The sequence below is a fragment of the Panicum virgatum genome, chromosome 1N, assembly GCF_016808335.1.
Source record: "Panicum virgatum strain AP13 chromosome 1N, P.virgatum_v5, whole genome shotgun sequence".
Lineage (NCBI taxonomy): Eukaryota > Viridiplantae > Streptophyta > Magnoliopsida > Poales > Poaceae > Panicum > Panicum virgatum.
This window is the reverse complement of record NC_053145.1, coordinates 16,323,723-16,341,954: the sequence shown is the minus strand read 5'-3', so window position 1 is coordinate 16,341,954 and position 18,232 is coordinate 16,323,723. Positions and strand designations below refer to the sequence as shown.

General features: G+C 44.0%; 1 protein-coding gene and 1 long non-coding RNA gene across 2 annotated transcripts; both read right to left on the bottom strand.

The window, feature by feature from the left end:
• Positions 1 to 3,875: 3,875 nt before the first annotated feature.
• On the bottom strand, positions 3,876 to 4,326 carry LOC120653990. The gene is made up of 2 exons (XR_005666924.1): positions 4,224 to 4,326; positions 3,876 to 4,121 (listed from the first exon to the last, which is right to left on the bottom strand). It is a non-coding gene; the product is annotated as an uncharacterized LOC120653990 (long non-coding RNA).
• A 634-nt stretch (positions 4,327 to 4,960) lies between these two features.
• LOC120653366 lies at positions 4,961 to 6,291 on the bottom strand. Its single transcript, XM_039931125.1, has 6 exons — positions 6,240 to 6,291; positions 6,028 to 6,155; positions 5,863 to 5,944; positions 5,614 to 5,746; positions 5,378 to 5,532; positions 4,961 to 5,255 (listed from the first exon to the last, which is right to left on the bottom strand). The coding sequence occupies exons 4-6, from the start codon at positions 5,641 to 5,643 to the stop codon at positions 4,961 to 4,963; spliced, it is 480 nt and encodes a 159-aa protein (XP_039787059.1). The 5' UTR covers positions 5,644 to 5,746; positions 5,863 to 5,944; positions 6,028 to 6,155; positions 6,240 to 6,291.
• Between the last annotated feature and the right edge of the window lie 11,941 nt (positions 6,292 to 18,232).

Genomic DNA, 18,232 nt, shown 5'->3' with positions numbered 1-18,232 from the left:
CGTACATCGTGTATATGTAAGGTTGTAAACTAAATTATACCCACATCAATCTATTCTCATTAGGGAAATTAATATTACCCATACTACTCCAAACCACCACTACCAAACATTTCAGCTCAGAATGTAATAAACTATTAGCCAAATTATGGTTACAACCCAATAAAAATCCGTTTCCCTAAAAAAGTTTATAGTGTAGATTTTGCCACACCGTTTTATACAGAGTAGCTGCCAGTTATACTTAGTCATCTCCAACAAATTTCGATCAATTTTGATAAAATTTTTAGTGTGAGCGCGGGGTTTTATTTCTAGAGTCCGGCTCTTGATGTGGGGGCCCATGTGTAATTTTAGCCACACTGTTTTGCACAGAGTTGCTACTAGTCATACTAAGTCATCTCCAACAAATTTTAGTCAATTTCGATAAAATTTTATAGTGTGAACGTGAGATTTTATTTCTAGGGTCCGGCTCTTGATGTGAGGCACACGTGTAATTCTAGCCACACTGCTTTGCACAGAGTATCTGCTAGTCGTATTGAGTCATCTCCAACAAATTTCAGTTAATTTCGATAAAATTTTATAGTGTGAATGCGAGGTTTTATTTTTAAGATTCACGGGACCGATATTTATATATGGTTATACTGTTCAGCCCACTCCAACCCACCCCAATCTATATTTACTTAGAACCCATTTCACTCCACTGCATTAGTTAATACAACCTATTTGAACCCACCCAATACAATCCATATCAAAACCCAACTCATTAAACTCATTTCAATCCAATCCATTATACTATATAGAGATCCTGAATCCGAAGCATGCGACAAGAGAGGTTACACCGTGGCACATGTCCTTGGGAGGTAATAATAACTCTCTAGATCAAGATGCAAATGTTTTTGCGTGTGTTATGGGCCTGTTTGGGAGCACTTCACTCTCAAAACAGCCACTCCACTCTGGGCCTGTTTGGGAGCACTTCACTCCCAAAACAGCCACTCCACTCCATCAACTCCATTTCACCAACTTTACTCCACTCCACCATTATAGTCCATTCTGTTTGGGAGAGCTCCACTCCACAAATCTCAGAGGTCCAGCTCCCTCTACCCCGCCAGCCCACGAGCAAGCAGTGGCCCAGTTCAGCCCATTTAACTTCTCCCACTTCCACGCGGGTCCCGCTTCGTTGTCTTCTACCTCCCTTCCCACTCTGTTTCCCCTCCCTTCTCTCGTGTGTGCCCGAGGACCGGTCGGGCATGACGGACCGCCGGCGTGCCCCCTTGCCCGCACGGAGGCCAGCACCGGCGCGTTTCGGGGCAGCGGCGGGGAGGCAGCCGCTGTCGCCTCCGCCGGCGTGCCCCTCGCCCGCGCTCCGAGCCGGGTGCGGCAGAGTCCACTGCTGGCGTTCCCAGCAATGAGAGGCGGCGCCGTGAGCTCGGAGATCTGGCAGGGCGGTAGGAGCACCTGCACTGGGGGAGTGGAAAAGGGGAGGCGCCGAGCGCGGAGGGGAGGAACTGGCGGGCGGGCTCGACGATGACGACACCTGCTCGGCGCGGAAGTAGCTCGGCGGAGGCGGTGGAGCTCCGGGCGGCGGCGACGAGGTCCGAGGGCATGGCGGGACTGCGGGGAGCGTTCTGCGGCGAGGAGCCTTGGGCGGCGGCGACGAGGTCCGAGGGCGGGGGCAGGACCGCGGGGAGCGCTCTGCGGCGAGGAGCTCCAGGCGGCGGCAAGTGCTCGGCGGTGGTGAGCTTCGGGCGGTGGCATGCGCTCGGCGGTGTTGAGCACTATTGACTTTTCTATTTTTTTGAGTGAAAGGGTATGAGAAGGTTGTGTAACCAGTGGCAATGGGTAATTATCTCCAACTCCACCAGCTCTCAAAAATGGTGGAGCACCTCTCGAGGAGCTCCCAAAAAAACCTGGAGTGGAGCTAATATTTGCTAGAGTGGAGTGGAGCTACTGGACCTGTTTGGGTTTTTTTTTGGTGGAGTAGAGGTGTTTTTAGTGGAGTGGAGCTCTCCCAAACACTCCTGATGGAGTTGCAAAGCCATCTGCATGTACCCTGTAATCTGAATTCTCATGAATGAATGAATGCTGTAGTTCTCAAAAAAAAACTCCCTATATGTATACCACAATTATCTTACGTTTTGCGGGGCTCGTCCATACAGCGAGGAAGAAGCCCGTGAAAAAATGATACTTAGCCTTAGCTACAATTCTGAATTTTCCGGATCTCGCGGCAAGACTCACGGAATCGCAGGCCAAGAAGATTGCCGGTAAGGCCCGATACAACTAAGAACACGTGTCTGGATTACCTGATGATTGCAACTAGCAAATGTTTTTGCTGAAGGTAGGTCTTATTATCCTGTTCAGTCTAGCACCGATGAGAACCTGTTTCGTGATATGGGTTTAGGCTACACTTATGAGGAAGCTCACGGGGCTGGCGGAGGCTATATATCACGCGCGCTATAAAACGATAAGCCATCGTCTGAAGGAATCTGCGTGTGTATCATTTGGCAAATTCGGCCCATTATCATATTTGCACTGGTTGCCGTGCATTTTTCTCTTTTTTTTCTCATGGCCCAAGGTGCTAGCTCAGAGTCCCACGTCTCTCTGCTACATGCTGCTAGTTGATGTGCTACGCACACGTGAAGCTGGGATGTCTCTCTGCTATATGCTGCTAGTTGATGCGAAGCTGGAATGCCATCACACGTTACATGCAAGAAGGAAATATGTTGTCTGTGTTTCTCGTTTCATTTTTTCTGCACTTTTTTCCATCCAGTAATAGTTTGGTTTCTCCCATCCATTTTCCCCTTCCGACACACACTTTCTCTTTTATTTATTGTACAAATCTTTTTAGTCTTATTTATTTTATTTATTTATTTATTTTCTTTTTCCTTTTATTTGCTTACTTATTTATCTTCTATTTCTAAGTAGATGTTTTCTCTATTTCATAACCCATTTCATTCTTCTTCGTTTTCCATATCTACACAAATTCATAATTGACTCTTTAGAAAAGTCTAAAGGTGGGTAGCACACATGTTCTTTATTTTTTAAATTCTCTTTTATGTATTCTTTTTTATTCTTTTTTCCTTCCACTTTTTCCTTCCACTTTTTCCTTCCGTATTTTTCTTTTATTTTTTTTATCTTTTGTTATTTTTCTCTTTTTAACATATTTTTCTTCATTCTTCTTTTTCCATTTTTGTTTTCAGTTTTTTTCGTTGAATTTTACGTTGACTTCTTCCTCCAATAAAATTAAATTGTTCGTTTTGGAGATTAAATTGTTCTGTGATGTTGACTAATTTGTTCGCTTTGTAGATTAAATTATTCCGTGATATTAACTCACTTGTTCGTGATATTCATTTTTCATATCTATCCTATACAATTAAATATTCGTGATGTATTATATTTTGTTCTTTGTACGTTATTGAGTGTTTGCTATATTTAATTTTTTGTTTGTAAAAATAATTATTCATTCTCGGAACCCGAAATTATTTATTTAGTTATGAAAATCTTGTCATAGAATGATAATGGCACAATTCAAATTTATGACAAGAAATATAATGGTGCAATCTAAATTTAATTTAGATATATGGTTTAACAGTAACAATTTTTATTAGTTTAAAATTTACATGCATATAGATGACGAGTACATTACGCGCGCTTGCGCGCGCCTATGTGTTTTGTAATTGTATATATGTAATCTTGGGCAAGAAAGAAGAATAAGCTTTGGAAAGAATATAGTAACATTAAAAGTTTTGATACAGCACATATATAGATGGTTATCAATATTGGATGGGATGCGTAAAAAAGAAAGTATTGAAGTATCTATGTGCATAGATGATCAATATAATAGATTGTTTAAATAAAGTTATCAATAAGGTTTAACTCTTCAATAATTGATGGTTTAAATAAGGTTATCAATATAATAGGTAGTTGGTCAGCTGGTATAAGCAGACCGAGTAGAATGTCTTAAGTTCTAGAAATACGTAGGTACATAACATAAAGTGTAGTTTATAGTAGTAGTGCAATGGAGAAGTAGATGTAATTTTGGTCTGATCATTCTTTTTTGCCGAGTTGATCAAAGCTCAGGCAATGGCGCAACACTTGCAGATGGTTGCTCATCAGCTTCTCAGTCTTTCCTGTAAATTTTTTTTTGGTTTATTAGTTATCAAGGAAAAGGAAATTGGTCATTAAATATTTGAATGTAATATGTTTTAATAAAGAAAAGTAAAATGCAGTACCTTGTCTTAACATTGTTATTTTTTGGGAGTTTTTGGAAGCTTGGTTGTGCTGGGCTTCCCTGGTGGCGACATTGCTTTTGGATGTGAAGAGTTGTATATGTTTGTTGATATATCAGAAAGGAATATGGTATGTCAACTATGTATTTATTTCTGCTGAAAGTACAGTTTAAATCGAACAAATAACAGCATGGATTTCATGATACCTTTGTTAGATCAGAACTTTTTTCATCAACATTCTCCCTGTTAAGTGTTGCTGTCTCAGATGGTGACTCTTCTTCATCCTGATAGAAAAATATTACCAAAATTAATAGTTTTAGAAAATCTAAGATTAAATATTGTCTGGCTGTTTTTTATATAGTATACATAGGGACATACCACTTCATCATCTTTTTCGGACATGTGGAATCTTTTCTTGGATGATTTTGTTGCAGGTGGTGTTGTAGAGTGGCTGTTTAAAATGCAGTGGTGTTAGTATTGTACACAAAAAAAGAAAATTTTCCCCTTCTAAAAACAATATAAATAGATGGAAGCTCAAAATCTTACGTATTGGTGTTCTCTTCTGAAGTATTTGGAGGAAGCTCAGAGGTTTTAGCTGGGGTCTGAAGAGAAAACTGTTCTAGAGGCAGCATCTTAGTAGGTGTGTCAAGGATAGGTGATTCAGAACTGCTCTTAGGTGTGTTTGATGGAAGGACACTTCCACTTGATTGGGCATAGAAGTTGGCATTGTGGGTTACTAGCTAGCTTTGATTGGGAGGGTGGAATGGAAGGGAACGTTGCTTGCCATAGCTATGAATTATACTATTGACCTGGTATGATTTCTTAGGGTTGCGGTAGCTAGCTTCGGCCATGGTAACAGAAAAGGTGAATTTGGACGAGACTATAGCTGCAATGTCAGCGGGAATGTTATCCCTGTTTCTATAAGATCTCATCACAGCTTCAACTGGTTTACCAACAATACGATGAGCAACAGTAGCAAATGCAATCATCTCAGATTCTTCAGTCCCATCAGAAGCAATGAATGGAAGTTTGTATCTGATTTTGTAATAAGAAATTGATTTTGAATGAGATGAAATTTTGAAGTAAATGAGAAGAAGGTGCTTGATACTGATTACCTTATAGTTTTGAGAATTTAGACAATGATAGCAGAAACTTACTTGTATGAGTATTTATCAATGGTATTGCATTCTAAGCATATGTAGGAAGAACCATCTTGTTGACACGATTTGCGACAGAAATTGCATGCTGGGTACCACCAAGATTGTGTTTCAGCTAAACGGATGATAGTTACAGTGCAGCGGCATCCAGTTTTCTGTATTAGAAGGAAAAGGATAAAGTGTAGGAATAAACATATAGTGGAGGCACTCAATTTGTTGTTTGATGGGTTCATTACCGGAAATTCATAAGGATCTATCTCTTCCATTTCTCTGAGTGTTAGTAAATCTGGTATAGCAATAGGCTCTGGTTGGTTTTGCTCAGTAATTGGAATGCCAGCTCGTTTAATCTTGAAAGGTTGTCCCAGTGTGCTGAAATGTTGGATATATGTGCAAACAAATTTTATAAGAAACATTTGTTGTAGAAATAAGAATTAATAAATGTTAAGTAGTAGGTGCATATAAAGAAGTTATTTGTTTGTTTCTACCTGTTTAATAGATGTGCTGCTTCTGGTATATCAGGATTTATGTACCAATGGTAAGCTGAGTAGCCACTGACATTAAGTTCACCTATATAAATAAGATAGGTTATGGATATTGAATCATGAAAGATACTATGAGAAACAATCTGGAATGATTTAGAATGGACATACCACGGTAAAGTTTGACAAGGCATCCAGTGAATAATATTATGATTGGTTTGTCTTCTGAAGTTGTGTCTTCTGGAATATCAAATTGTGTTGCTTTGGAGCCCCAAAGAACTAGCTTGATCTCTTCACCGCTGAGTTCAAGTGTTGTAAATTTTGTAAACAAAGTAAATTGAGATATTACTGTCATAAAATATGTCATCACAGTGTTGGCTTACATTTCATCTTTCAGCTTGATATCACGACGCAGACTAGGTTTGGATTGATTTGAAAATGGAATCCATTGCGGTTCATTTATCTCTGTGAGTATGCCCAAGATATCTGGAAATTAAAATACAATTAGAAATCTATTGATGATATAAGTTTATTTTCGGAAAAGAAAAAGTATGTTACTGTTTCTTACCATGGAATTTTTTTTGTTGTTAATGAACTCTGGAAGTTTGCTAAATGGAGTTAGGTTGTAGATGTACTTGGGTTCAGTTATTTCTTTAGTTGCTGCACTGATTTTGGTATGGCAGGTAAACTCCAACATATATGGTCCAGGAATAGATCTGAAAGCATCTTTTGCATTGCAAACTCTGAAGCGGCTTATGACATAAGTTCTATCAGCTTGTATAATCAGACCATGTTTGTCTGCCTCTTTTGCTGGGATCTCAGCATACATGGTGTTTCCCTGAAATGAAATATTCGTTGCAATATTTGTTGTAAATAAATATAATGTAATTTTTCCTCAATCTAGTTATGGTTGTAATTATTGAAGTAGTAATGTGAAGGAAATTGTTTTCAGTATACCTGGCTGTCGACAAGAACCAAATCGATATGATGTAAGGGGTTGTCTTCGTTGATTCCACGATACTCCCATTTTCTGTAGACACGCACATGAATTGTTTTGTGCCAATCTTTGGGCTGTAAGGTTGAAAGTGGGCTGAAAACTATCTTGACCTGAAAAGGAAAACAATATGTCAATAGTACTATGTTACATAATTGAGGATGACTGCAAAGAGGGTATGACATTCGAAGAAGAAAGACATATAAACAATAAAATTTATGGTTGAACTCTTGAAAAAATGGTTTTAGTAGAAGTTATCTGTCTATTAATCATGTCAGTTTGATACTGTGTAGTTACATTAACATGTTATAATCTCAGCTTGTCTGTGTATTGCAATTTATGGCAGTAAATACTTCAGGGTATACAATATTTTTTGTTGTATCTGAATATTCACCATTGTCATCTTGTATGAGAATTTTCAGTCCTTTTTTAGATGTTACTCTAGAGATGGCAACATATAATTGTCCATGAGTGAAAACTGGTCTTTTAAGAAAGATCCCAATCATAGCCAATGTCTGACCTTGGCTTTTATTTATTGTCATTACATAGCATACACGTACAGGAAACTGTCTTCGTTGAAGCACAAATGGTAGTTTCTGATTTTTAAATGTAAGTTGTATTCTAGGGATTAGAACACTACGGCCAGCAAAGGTACCACTGATGATTGTTGCTTGTATTACCATGTCACCCAGTGCTGTCACTATTAGTCTTGTGCCATTGCACAGACCAATTGATTGGTTCAGATTGCGTAAAAGCATGATTGGGACACCCACCTTTAAAGTAAGCTCATGAGTTGGGAAATTAGAACCATTGAGTGAGTTGAGTAGTTCAACTGGGTATAGAATATCATATGACTCATGGCTGTCAGGTGCTTTCACAATCTTGTCGCAGCTTAAATACTGTTTTCCATCACCAGGAAGCAATGATACTATGTAGTTATTAATTTCATCGACCGAGTCATTTGTTGGGCATAATATGGCTCTACTTTTCAAATAATCTATATTCTGGTATTCGTTGATAAGATCTGTGTATATAGCATTGACAATAGCAGGGATGGCTTCTTCATGACCCTTAATCAGTAGATCTTCAGGAATTTTTACTAACATCTCATCTGAATTATCTGTTGGTATTTGTGATTCTAAATTTCCTTCACCGATAGACAATACCCAATTGCTGAAATCTAATAATTCTTTCTGTGATTTAATATCTAAATCAGGGCATTGTAATCTCATATTTTTATGCAATGTGAGGATTGTAACTGCAGACCATAATGGAGAATTGATAATTGCAGCATCTATGATCTGATTACGTGTTCCCCCTTCTATTACAGGTAATATTTGTCGTGGATCTCCACCAAGGACAACAACTTTACCACCGAAAGGTATAGAACGAAGGTCAGGATTATTGGTAGACAGTAGATCCCGTAATGTTCTATCAAGTGTTTCTAAAGCTCTTCTATGTGTCATAAGTGCTTCATCCCAAATAATGAGAGATGTTTGTTGTATGAGGTCTGCCAACATTGTTCCCCGTTTAATGTCACAGACAGTGTCATCATCTAATTCACATGGAATTTAAAATCTGGAGTGGGTTGTGCGACCACCAGGAAGTAGCAATGAGGCAACACCAGAAGAGGCAACAGTTAAGACTATCTTTTCATTGCCTCGTAAATAAGTAACTATAGTATTCCATAGATAAGTTTTGCCGGTTCCGCCATATCCTGATACGAAATAGAAAGCAGGTGTGCCTGTATTTACAGCAGCTATGATTGTATTGAAAGCATGCAACTGCTCATCGTTTAAGGTTATTATCATCTCTTCAGATCTAAGTAAAAGTTTAGTAGCATCATAGTTCAACTCTTCTTCAATTAAGCGATTGCCACGAGGACCAGAAGAGAGATTAGTTTTGGAAGGAATATTGTGTTCTCGAATATTTCCACCATTGCGTGCAAAAAGTGTTGTTAAATCATCAAGAAGAGAGTCTTTTAGTATGGGCTCTGATATTGTATATAATTTGTTGCCAATATTTTCTCTAATCTGATATTGTATATCATCTGCCATTAATCTCCAAACTTTTTCAAAAAAAGCATACTCATCAGCTATTTCACAGTAAAGAAGCATTGTGACAAAAAGCTGTCTTAGTTGCGTTGAAGTTGCCCATGCAGCAGCTTCATCGAAAGCATGGTACCATTCTTGATCATTGCCAAGGAGACCTCTGGTGTTGCAAGCTACTTTAAAAGTAGGGTATGTTATGCCATTATATGTCCTAATATCTTCATAGCTGCGAGCACCTTTCACATTCATAAGAAGAATTCTATGGTAATATCTTTCACCAACCGAAGGATGCACATAGTAAAGTCTGCCAATTTTGCCTTTAGATCCTTGTCTAGGTTGCCATGTCTTCGTTTTGCGAACCCAACGCCATTTGGAAGGAAACTCAAGATATGTTAGTGTTCTAGCAGTTTCATATGTTCTATTTGCAGTGAACCATTCGGTGAGCATAGTTTTCTTTAAGAAGTCGTTTGAAATAATTTCTGCCATGTTAGTGTTTATATGATACAGAATGTTATTTTTATCTGGTAAATGTACAGGAAGTCTTTCAACCGCTGGATAGTGGCGATGTATATCAAAACCAAATATCCGCCAGCAAGCATCCTGTTCACATATATATCGGCAATCAAGATATTCTTTAACTTCATTTCTTGTTTGTGTTTCTTCATCTTCAGGGACATCTTCTCCATTTCGAAGGCGCTGGAGGTAAGCTTTGCTGCAATCTGGCCCTTTAGTAACATATTGTTATCGCAATAAATTAACAGGGTTAATTTATGGGCCGAAAGCAAGATGGGCTTAAAGCAGAAGATCAAGAAGACTTGTAAATCGGCTCTTGCGTGAGCATCTGGGCCGTATGGGCCGTGTATCCTTAGATTTAGTATAAGATTAGAGATAGAGTCCGATCGGGACAAGATTAGTTTAGATTGTTTCCCAAGTCTCCGAACTATAAATATGTATCCTTTGTTATTCGTAAGGAGAGCGTCATCACGACTCGCAAACAACAACTCTCGGCGCATCGCCACCCCTAATCCTAGGGTTTCAACCAAGTAAGCGCCATGCTGCCCTGATCGCTTCTCGCGATCAGGGCAGCGTTGTTCTTGCTTTTACCTTGGTATTACTCATACTGAAGCATTTTTGATGGCGAGTAATGCTAGTTATCTTGATGTTCGTAGCATGGCTTTTAGTAGATCTATCATGCTTTCGTTGCTTATCATCTACGAATATCACGTTGTCTCTGTGCAGTCACGTTTCAATCTCATGCTAGTTCTTGTCGCATAGAATTAGTTGCACAGAGGCAACACCCTGCTTCTTTTATATCTAGTAGATCTGATCTGTTCTGGTTTGCTCTTATCTTAAGAGTCTGCGTAATATCTGCTAGGTTAGGCCTTGCAAACGGATTGGATGATCCGGTGGCATAGTAGATGCTTTATCTTAGCCTTGATAGGGATTGTTCCGGGAATCGGCTCTTGCTAGTTCTTAGGCCTCTGTTTTGGGTTACGGTTCAGTTATTTGTTACGTTCATTAGGCCTAGTCACGTGTAGGATGCTCCGATCTGGCAGTGAAGCTTTTACCATCGCGGATTAGATTAGTTAGATTTAATTGAAGCAGCTTTACAGTTATTTGCTTATTTTATCATGTCTGGATACAATTAGATCCCATCTGACACCGGGACTCGATCGGCTCTTTAAAGCCGATGAAAGAGTCGTCCCGGGGAGCCGACCACGGCTCGGACTTACGTTTACACGTGTCTTTGTATGCAGGAAACTGTTCGGAGCACGTCTGCACCCTCCTGATCGGGTATAGGTCAGGTGGCACGCCCGGTTTTCCACAAAACCTCTGAGCGCGTGACGGAATTGCGGGCCGTCGACGAGGGAGCATTGCCTGCCAGCGCCCCAGCAACCTCCCGGCTCTTCGTGTTGCCCGTCGCTGCTCGCCGGTGGGTTTCGACTGACAACACATTCTGGCACGCCCAGTGGGACCCTTCTCGGCAACATCTACTGCAACAATGACTGGAGCTCAAGATCAAGAACCCGCTCTCAAGCCCGTCACGTATGAAGAGCTTCCTCCTGAACACAATATTTTTATGATGAGGTCAAAGCTCTGCTGGAAGCCGATCTCATCGGCTCTTTTGAGAGGACCCGCAACCATGGCATCAGGTGGAAGGGGTTCTCGCCTGAAGGCACTCTCGACAATGTGGACCTGTCTGTACCATCAGAGGAGCGCACCAGGGCCCTGCGTCAGGAGATGAACTACATGGTGGCCCATTCGCTTCATCGGCATTCTCAGAGCCTGATGAACGAGCTTGAACGCATGGCGCATCGCGTCATCCAGGAGATAATCAAGAACCAGTACTCTCCATCCGGGCCAATCCCGGGGAGTCACACAGAGGAAGCTGCACTGCATTCTAGGCTGCAACTGCCATTCTCATTTGCAGCTCCCAGACCACAGAGCTCGCCGATCTTCGTCGTCCACAAGATCGGCGGTGATCCTGGAGAAGGCCAGTTCCTCACCGAGCCACCTAAGGAGATTCTGCACGGCTACACATGCGCCTACATCCCTGACAGCGTCAGTCTAGCACGCTCGGTGCAGGTGGTGAACCCAGGAGCTTCTGGAGTAGACGCAGAAAAACAAGCGTGGCTGGCAAAGTACGCTACTGGGCCGAGTGCTGAGCCATCGGCCCCAGGAGTTCTTAGTGTGGAGCAGGTCAGTGCAATACTCAGAGACCAGTTCGGCATCCTGCCCAAGAGAAAGGCGATCGGCTATTCCAAGCCGTATCCAAGCGACTATGACTTGATCCCACTGCCACCCAAGTATCGGCTTCCTGAGTTCACCAAGTTCAACGGGTCAGAAGGAGCCAGCTCCATCGAGCATGTGAGCCGATACTTAACGCAGCTTGGGATGATCTCAGCGTCGGATCCATTGAGGGTCCAGTTCTTCGGCCAATCCCTTACAGGCCCAGCTTTTGGATGGTATGCGTCACTAGCTCCGGATTCAATTCGGACTTGGAGGCAGCTTGAACATCAATTCCATACCCAGTACCACTCGGAAGCTGCAGAAGCTGGAATTGCCGACCTCGCCCAAGTCAGGCAGAAGTGGGGAGAGACTGTGTTAGAGTACATACAGCGCTTTAGGGAGGTCAAGAACCGATGCTACTCGTCGCGCATCACAGAGAAGGAGGCAGTCGATCTGGCTGTCCTGGGACTCGCTAAGCCGATCAAGGATGTGGCTTTTCAGTTGGAGTTCACGTCTTTGGCGCACCTGGTGCAGAAGCTTACTGCATACGAGCATTACCATCCTGAGCTGTACCAGGACAAGTTCATGCGCCATGTAAACATGGCACAAGCTGAAGAATCTGACGACTCTGGCGAGGAGCAAGAAGTAGCCGTGGCAATGTGGACCCGCGGGGCAAACCCTGTCCCGTGTAAGTGGGTCAAACAGCAGGGACTTGTGAAGGGCTTCGACTTTGACGTGACCAAGGCGGAGCAGATATTTGATCTGCTCCTCAAAGAAAAACAGCTGAAGCTTCCAGAGAGTCACAAGTCGCCAACGGCCCAAGAGCTGCAGGGAAGACTGTACTGCAAATGGCACCACTCGTTCACTCATTCCACGGGTGAGTGCAAGGAGCTACGTCGTCAGATACAATCGGCTATCGAGCAAGGCCGATTAATCCTGGCTCAACACACGATGAAGGTTGACACCAAGCCCTTCCCTCAAGCCAACGTGGTGGAGCTGTCAGCTTTCGGATCCGAGGGCCAGGACTTGGCATTCCAGATCAACATGGTGGGACCCATGCGCCGCCATGACAAGCAGAGGAGAGAGGCCGTTTCTGGCAAACGGCCGCAAGATGAACGTGAACTGGAACAGCGGCATGTGACTGAAGAGTAGGTGCGCCACATCCGCAATCAGCTTCCAGCTTCCAATCGGCTTCTGGAGAAATACCAGTACCAGTACCAGCTACGCCGCCGATATGAATCAGAAGAAGACGAGTACGAGCACCGCTCAGGAAGGACATTGGGGAGGCGCCAGGCTATACGCGACCACTGGCATTGCCCGTTCTTCAGGTACTGTTGGAATTCCGGCATGAGCCGATTACCTACTATAGATGATTGCTTGGAGTGCAGGCCTCGAGGACACCAGCAGGAAAAGACATCAGTGTTCCGGCACTTGGGGCCCGGAACGCGTCAGGATGACCACATGAGGCTCCCATCCAGGGGTGATTCCGAGCCAGAAGAAGAAGACAGGTACCATCGCCCACGGTGGTGTCCTGACGGGCTCAATCGGTCGCAGAAGCGCAGAGTTCAGCGCTTGCGCAATCTGGAAGAGGCAGAAGCAAAGTATCTTGACGTGCTGAGGAAAGCGTGTCCGGATCTCGCGGAGCAAGTCAGGCGACCGCAGAGGGAAGAGAGGCGCCCCCAAGGAAGGAGTGGCGCCCCAAGCAGACAAAAGCCGATGAGAAGCCATCGGCTGATGTGAACATGGTGTTCGTGCTCCTGTCGGAGTTTCGTGCACCCCAGCCGGAGGAACTGGCCATCGCGCAGCTGGATCTCGGCCCACGGCCAATCATTTTCGAGAAGCCCAAGGAGAAGAGCTACAAACACTTGAAGGGGTTATATCTCAAGGGCTTCATCGACGGCAAGCCTGTGAACAGGATGTTGGTTGACACTGGTGCCGCGGTCAACCTGATGCCATACTCTGTGCTGCGTCGATTGGGTCGTTCTTCTGCTGATCTGGTCAAGACCAATGTGATGCTTAATGACTTCAATGGACAGCCATCGGAGGCGATGGGGGTTCTTAATGTGGAACTGATAGTGGGCCGCAAGACTGTACCAACATCGTTCTTCATCGTTAACAGCAAGAGTTCATACACAATGCTGCTTGGAAGGGACTGGATTCATGCCAACTGTTGTATCCCCTCCACAATGCATCAGTACCTCGTCCAATGGGACGGCGATGAAGTAGAAGTGGTCCCTGCAGATGATTCCAGCGAAGTCTCCGTCGCGGATATGCACGCTTGGGATGCAGAAGGACAAGAGCCGATCTCGGGGATTGCCCTTGAAGACTGTGATCGGATCGAGGCGACAAAAAACGGACTGAGGCTGGTCTTATCCACTGGCCTCACAGAGTAGGTGCACCCTGGCTAGCCACAGGGTGTAATAAAAATAGAGAGGCCGGTCCCGACGATCGGCCCCGAAAAAGAGAAAAATTCTGTTTTTGGTCGGAATTGTTACATCATGTACACACGATGGCCTGCTCTGGCAGTTGGCCACTCATCGACTATTTGGTTTTGAATGATAATGGAAGTATAGAAGCGGCCAGCCCACACAGTTGGCCAAATAATTTTTCTTGTCATCTCCCTGTGTTTGCCGCTGATTTTGTGGATGATGAAGACTCGCTTGCATTCGCAGCTGATTTTTCAGACGACGGCAAACTCGGATACGGGTTCACATCAGCTGATGATTTGGAAGAGATTGACATCGGTCCTGGGGATAAGCCACGGCCGACATTTATCAGCAAGAAGTTGGATCCGGCCTTGCGAGAGGAGATGATTGCGCTGCTAAAAGAATACCGGGATTGCTTTGCATGGGACTACACCGAGATGCCCGGACTGGATAGAAGCATAGTCGAGCATCGGCTCCCGCTCAAGAAAGGGTTTCGGCCGTTTCAGCAACGAGCACGTCAGATGAAGGCTGAAGTCTTAGAAGAAGTTAAGAAAGAGGTGGAGAAGATGCTGGATGCTGGGTTCATCAGGCCTTGCCGGTATGCAGAATGGATCTTCAGTGTGGTGCCGATACAAAAGAAAGATGGCCGATGGCATGTCTGCGTCGATTTTAGAGATCTCAACAGAGCAACTCCGAAGGATGAATACCCAATGCCTGTTGCAGAGACACTGATCAACGCCACTGCTGGCCACAAAATGATGAGTTTCATGGACGGTAATGCCGGTTACAACCAGATCTTCATGGCCCCAGAAGACGTGAACAAGACCGCGTTCAGGGTGCCAGGCGCAGTTGGCTTGTTCGAGTACTTGGTTATGACCTTTGGACTGAAAAATGCCGGTGCAATGCACCAACGTGCTATGAATTATATTTTTCATGATCTCATCGGCAAGCTGGTAGAGATTTATATTGATGATGTCGTGGTCAAGTCCAAATCAGCTGCGGGGCATCTGGAAGATCTGCGCCAAGTTTTAGAACGGACTCGAAGGTTTGGACTCAAAATGAATCCAAAGAAGTGTGCCTTCAGTGTATCGGCCGGTCAATTTCTGGGATTCCTGGTGCATGAACGGGGAATCGAGATCGGCCTAAAGAGTCAAGAAGCTGTGAAGACGATGAGACCACCTACTACGAAGAAAGAGTTGCAGAAACTCATCGGTAAAATTAACTTTGTCAGGTGATTCATTTCTAATCTGTCTGGGCGCATTGAGCCGTTTATGGGTTTAGTGAAGATCAAATCTGATGATGAGTTTCGCTGGGGGGCAGAATAGCAGCAAGCTTTCGATGAAATCAAAGAATATTTGTCAAAGCCTCCAGTATTGGTTCCTCCTCAGCAAGATAGGCCGTTCTATGTGTACCTATCCGTGGGTGACACTTCCATTGCTTCGGTGCTGGTCCAGAAGCATGATGGCCAAGAGAGGGTGGTTTTCTACCTCAGCAGACGCATGTTAGATGCCGAGACCAGGTATCCTGAAATCGAGAAGCTTTGTCTTTGCTTATACTTCACATGTACGAAGCTTCGCCATATTTTGCTCTCGGCGGAAACAATTGTCATATGCAAATCGGATGTCATAAAACATATGCTATCGGCCCCTGTCCTTAAAGGCCGACTTGGAAAATGGATGTTTGCATTGTCAGAATTTGATATCCGGTACCAGCCTGCAAAAGCAGTCAAAGGACAAGCACTGGCGGATCTTGTTGCGGACAGGATCAGTACTGATATTGCTGCATTATTTATTCATGCTTGGGCTATGTTCTTTGATGGATCGGCTTGTGATGACGGGTGCGGTGTGGGAATTCTGTTGGTGTCGCCTCGCGGGGCGACTTACTCCTTCTCCATCAGAATGGCTGTCCCGTGCACCAATAATTTGGTGGAATATGAAGCCGTTCACAAAGGGATGGAATTGCTTCTCGAAGCCGGTGCAGAAGCGGTGGAAATTTTTGGAGATTCGAAGCTGGTGATTTCTCAGCTCACGGAGGAATATAGGTGTGAGAGCGAGGCTCTTTTCCCGATATGGGTGCAGTGCCGTGAGTTGATGTCACGATTCAGGTACATCAATTTCCACTGGATACGCAGGACTCTGAACAATGAAGCCAATGATTTGGCACAGATGGCTTCTGGCTACAAGGAGACAGCCGATGGAGTCAACGTGGAGGTTCAGTTTCTTGAACCTGGAGACTGGAGAGCCGATATCTTCAATTATTTGAAGGATTCGGCTAGGGGGGCACCCAGAAGGATAAGACTCAAGGCCATGAATTACGTTCTGATGGGGGATGACATGTTCTACAGGACCTTGGAAGGACTACTGCTCAAATGTCTGGGACCTTCAGAGTCAAATCGGCTCTTGCATGAGGTTCATGAAGGAGCCTGCGGTACTCACCAATCGGCTCATAAGATGAAGTGGCTGATTAGGCGATCGGGTTATTACTGGCCCACTATGCTTGAAGATTGTTTCAAATATTACAAAGGATGTCAAGCATGTCAGAGGTTTGGTAGAATTCAGATAGTGCCAGCATCAGTGATGAATCCTATCATCAAACCCTGGCCATTCAGAGGTTGGGGCATGGACATGATTGGACAGATCAACCCGTCGTCTAGCAAGGGTCACCAATGGGTCTTAGCTGCCACAGATTATTTCACAAAATGGGTAGAGGCAGTGCCTATGAGGTTAGTGGCGTCAAGAGATGTGATCAGCTTTGTCAAAGAACACATCATTCACAGATTTGGGATTCCTCAGACCATTACGACCGATGGAGGATCGGTCTTTATATCGGAGGAGTTCAGAAAGTTTGCCGATGACATGGGGATTAAGCTGATCAGATCATCTCCGTATTATGCCCAAGCTAATGGACAGGCTGAAGCATCCAACCAGAGCCTCATCAAGCTCATAAAGAGAAAGATCGATGAATATCCTAGGCGCTAGCATGAGGTGTTGTCAGAAGCTTTGTGGGCATATCGTATTTCGTGTCATGGGTCCATCAAGACGTCGCCGTACCATTTAGTCTACGGCCAAGACGCTGTGCTACCATGGGAGATCACGGCTGGATCAAGGCGCGTTGAGTTTCAGAATGATCTATCTGCTGAACAGTATGCAGCCTTGATGAATGATAATGTGGAAGACCTGACAGAGCTAAGGCTTTGGTCGTTGGAAAAAATCAAAGAGAACAAAGCCAAAGTTGCCCGTGCATACAACAAAAAGGTCAAGCCTAAGGATTTCCAGGTCGGAGATTTGGTTTGGGAGGCAGTTTTGCCGTTGGGAACTAAAGATAAAAAGTTTGGTAAATGGTCTCCAACTTGGCATGGTCCGTACAAGGTTGATCAGGTTTTGCCTGGGAATGCGTACATGCTCGAGGAGTTAGACGGCGTCAAGTTTCCTGTTGCTGTCAATGGACAGCATCTGAAGAAGTATTTCCCGAGCATGTGGGAAGGCGAGTAAAGAAAAGCCGATGAGATCCATCTAGCTGCAGTGTAATGGGCCAACACGTTGAGCTGGCCGGTAAAAAAAAATGATGATGATAGGCCAACACATTGAGTTGGCCGGTAAAGAAAGATAGCCGATGTTTAACCATCGACTTAAGATGTTTTTAAACAAGTACAAATTTCAGGTAAACAGGCAGTACTGATTGTCTCTTGAGCCTATCTACTGGTTCAGGAATTCTTCTATGGCACGGATGGCTTCAGTACGGACGGCGTCTGCTCGTGCTACGATCGCTTCGTCATCTTTGTCATCGCCTGTAACTATCTGCCGACTCAAGGTGCTGATCTCTGCAAACTCTGCTTGTATCTGCTTGGATATTTCCTAGGTTTCTTGTTTGGAGTTTGCAATGGAAGCTTCCTCGGCCTGGATGAGTTCTTTGGTAATGCGGACCTTTTCTTCGAGTTCCGCCAATTCTTTCTTCAGGTGGTCGAGTCGATTCGTGTTGGCAGACACGTCAGCTTTGATATCTAGAGTTGCCTTCTTATGGTTAAGAGCCTTGCACTTTTGGGTAATGTCAGCTTTTAGAGAAGCTTGAGAGCGACGAGCTTTCATCCTTTCTTGCGCTTTACTGACTTCTATCCGAAAGAATGGAAGGTTGCTGGCTGACCAGAGTTTGATTTGCAACGGCTCCGGGAGTTGGGA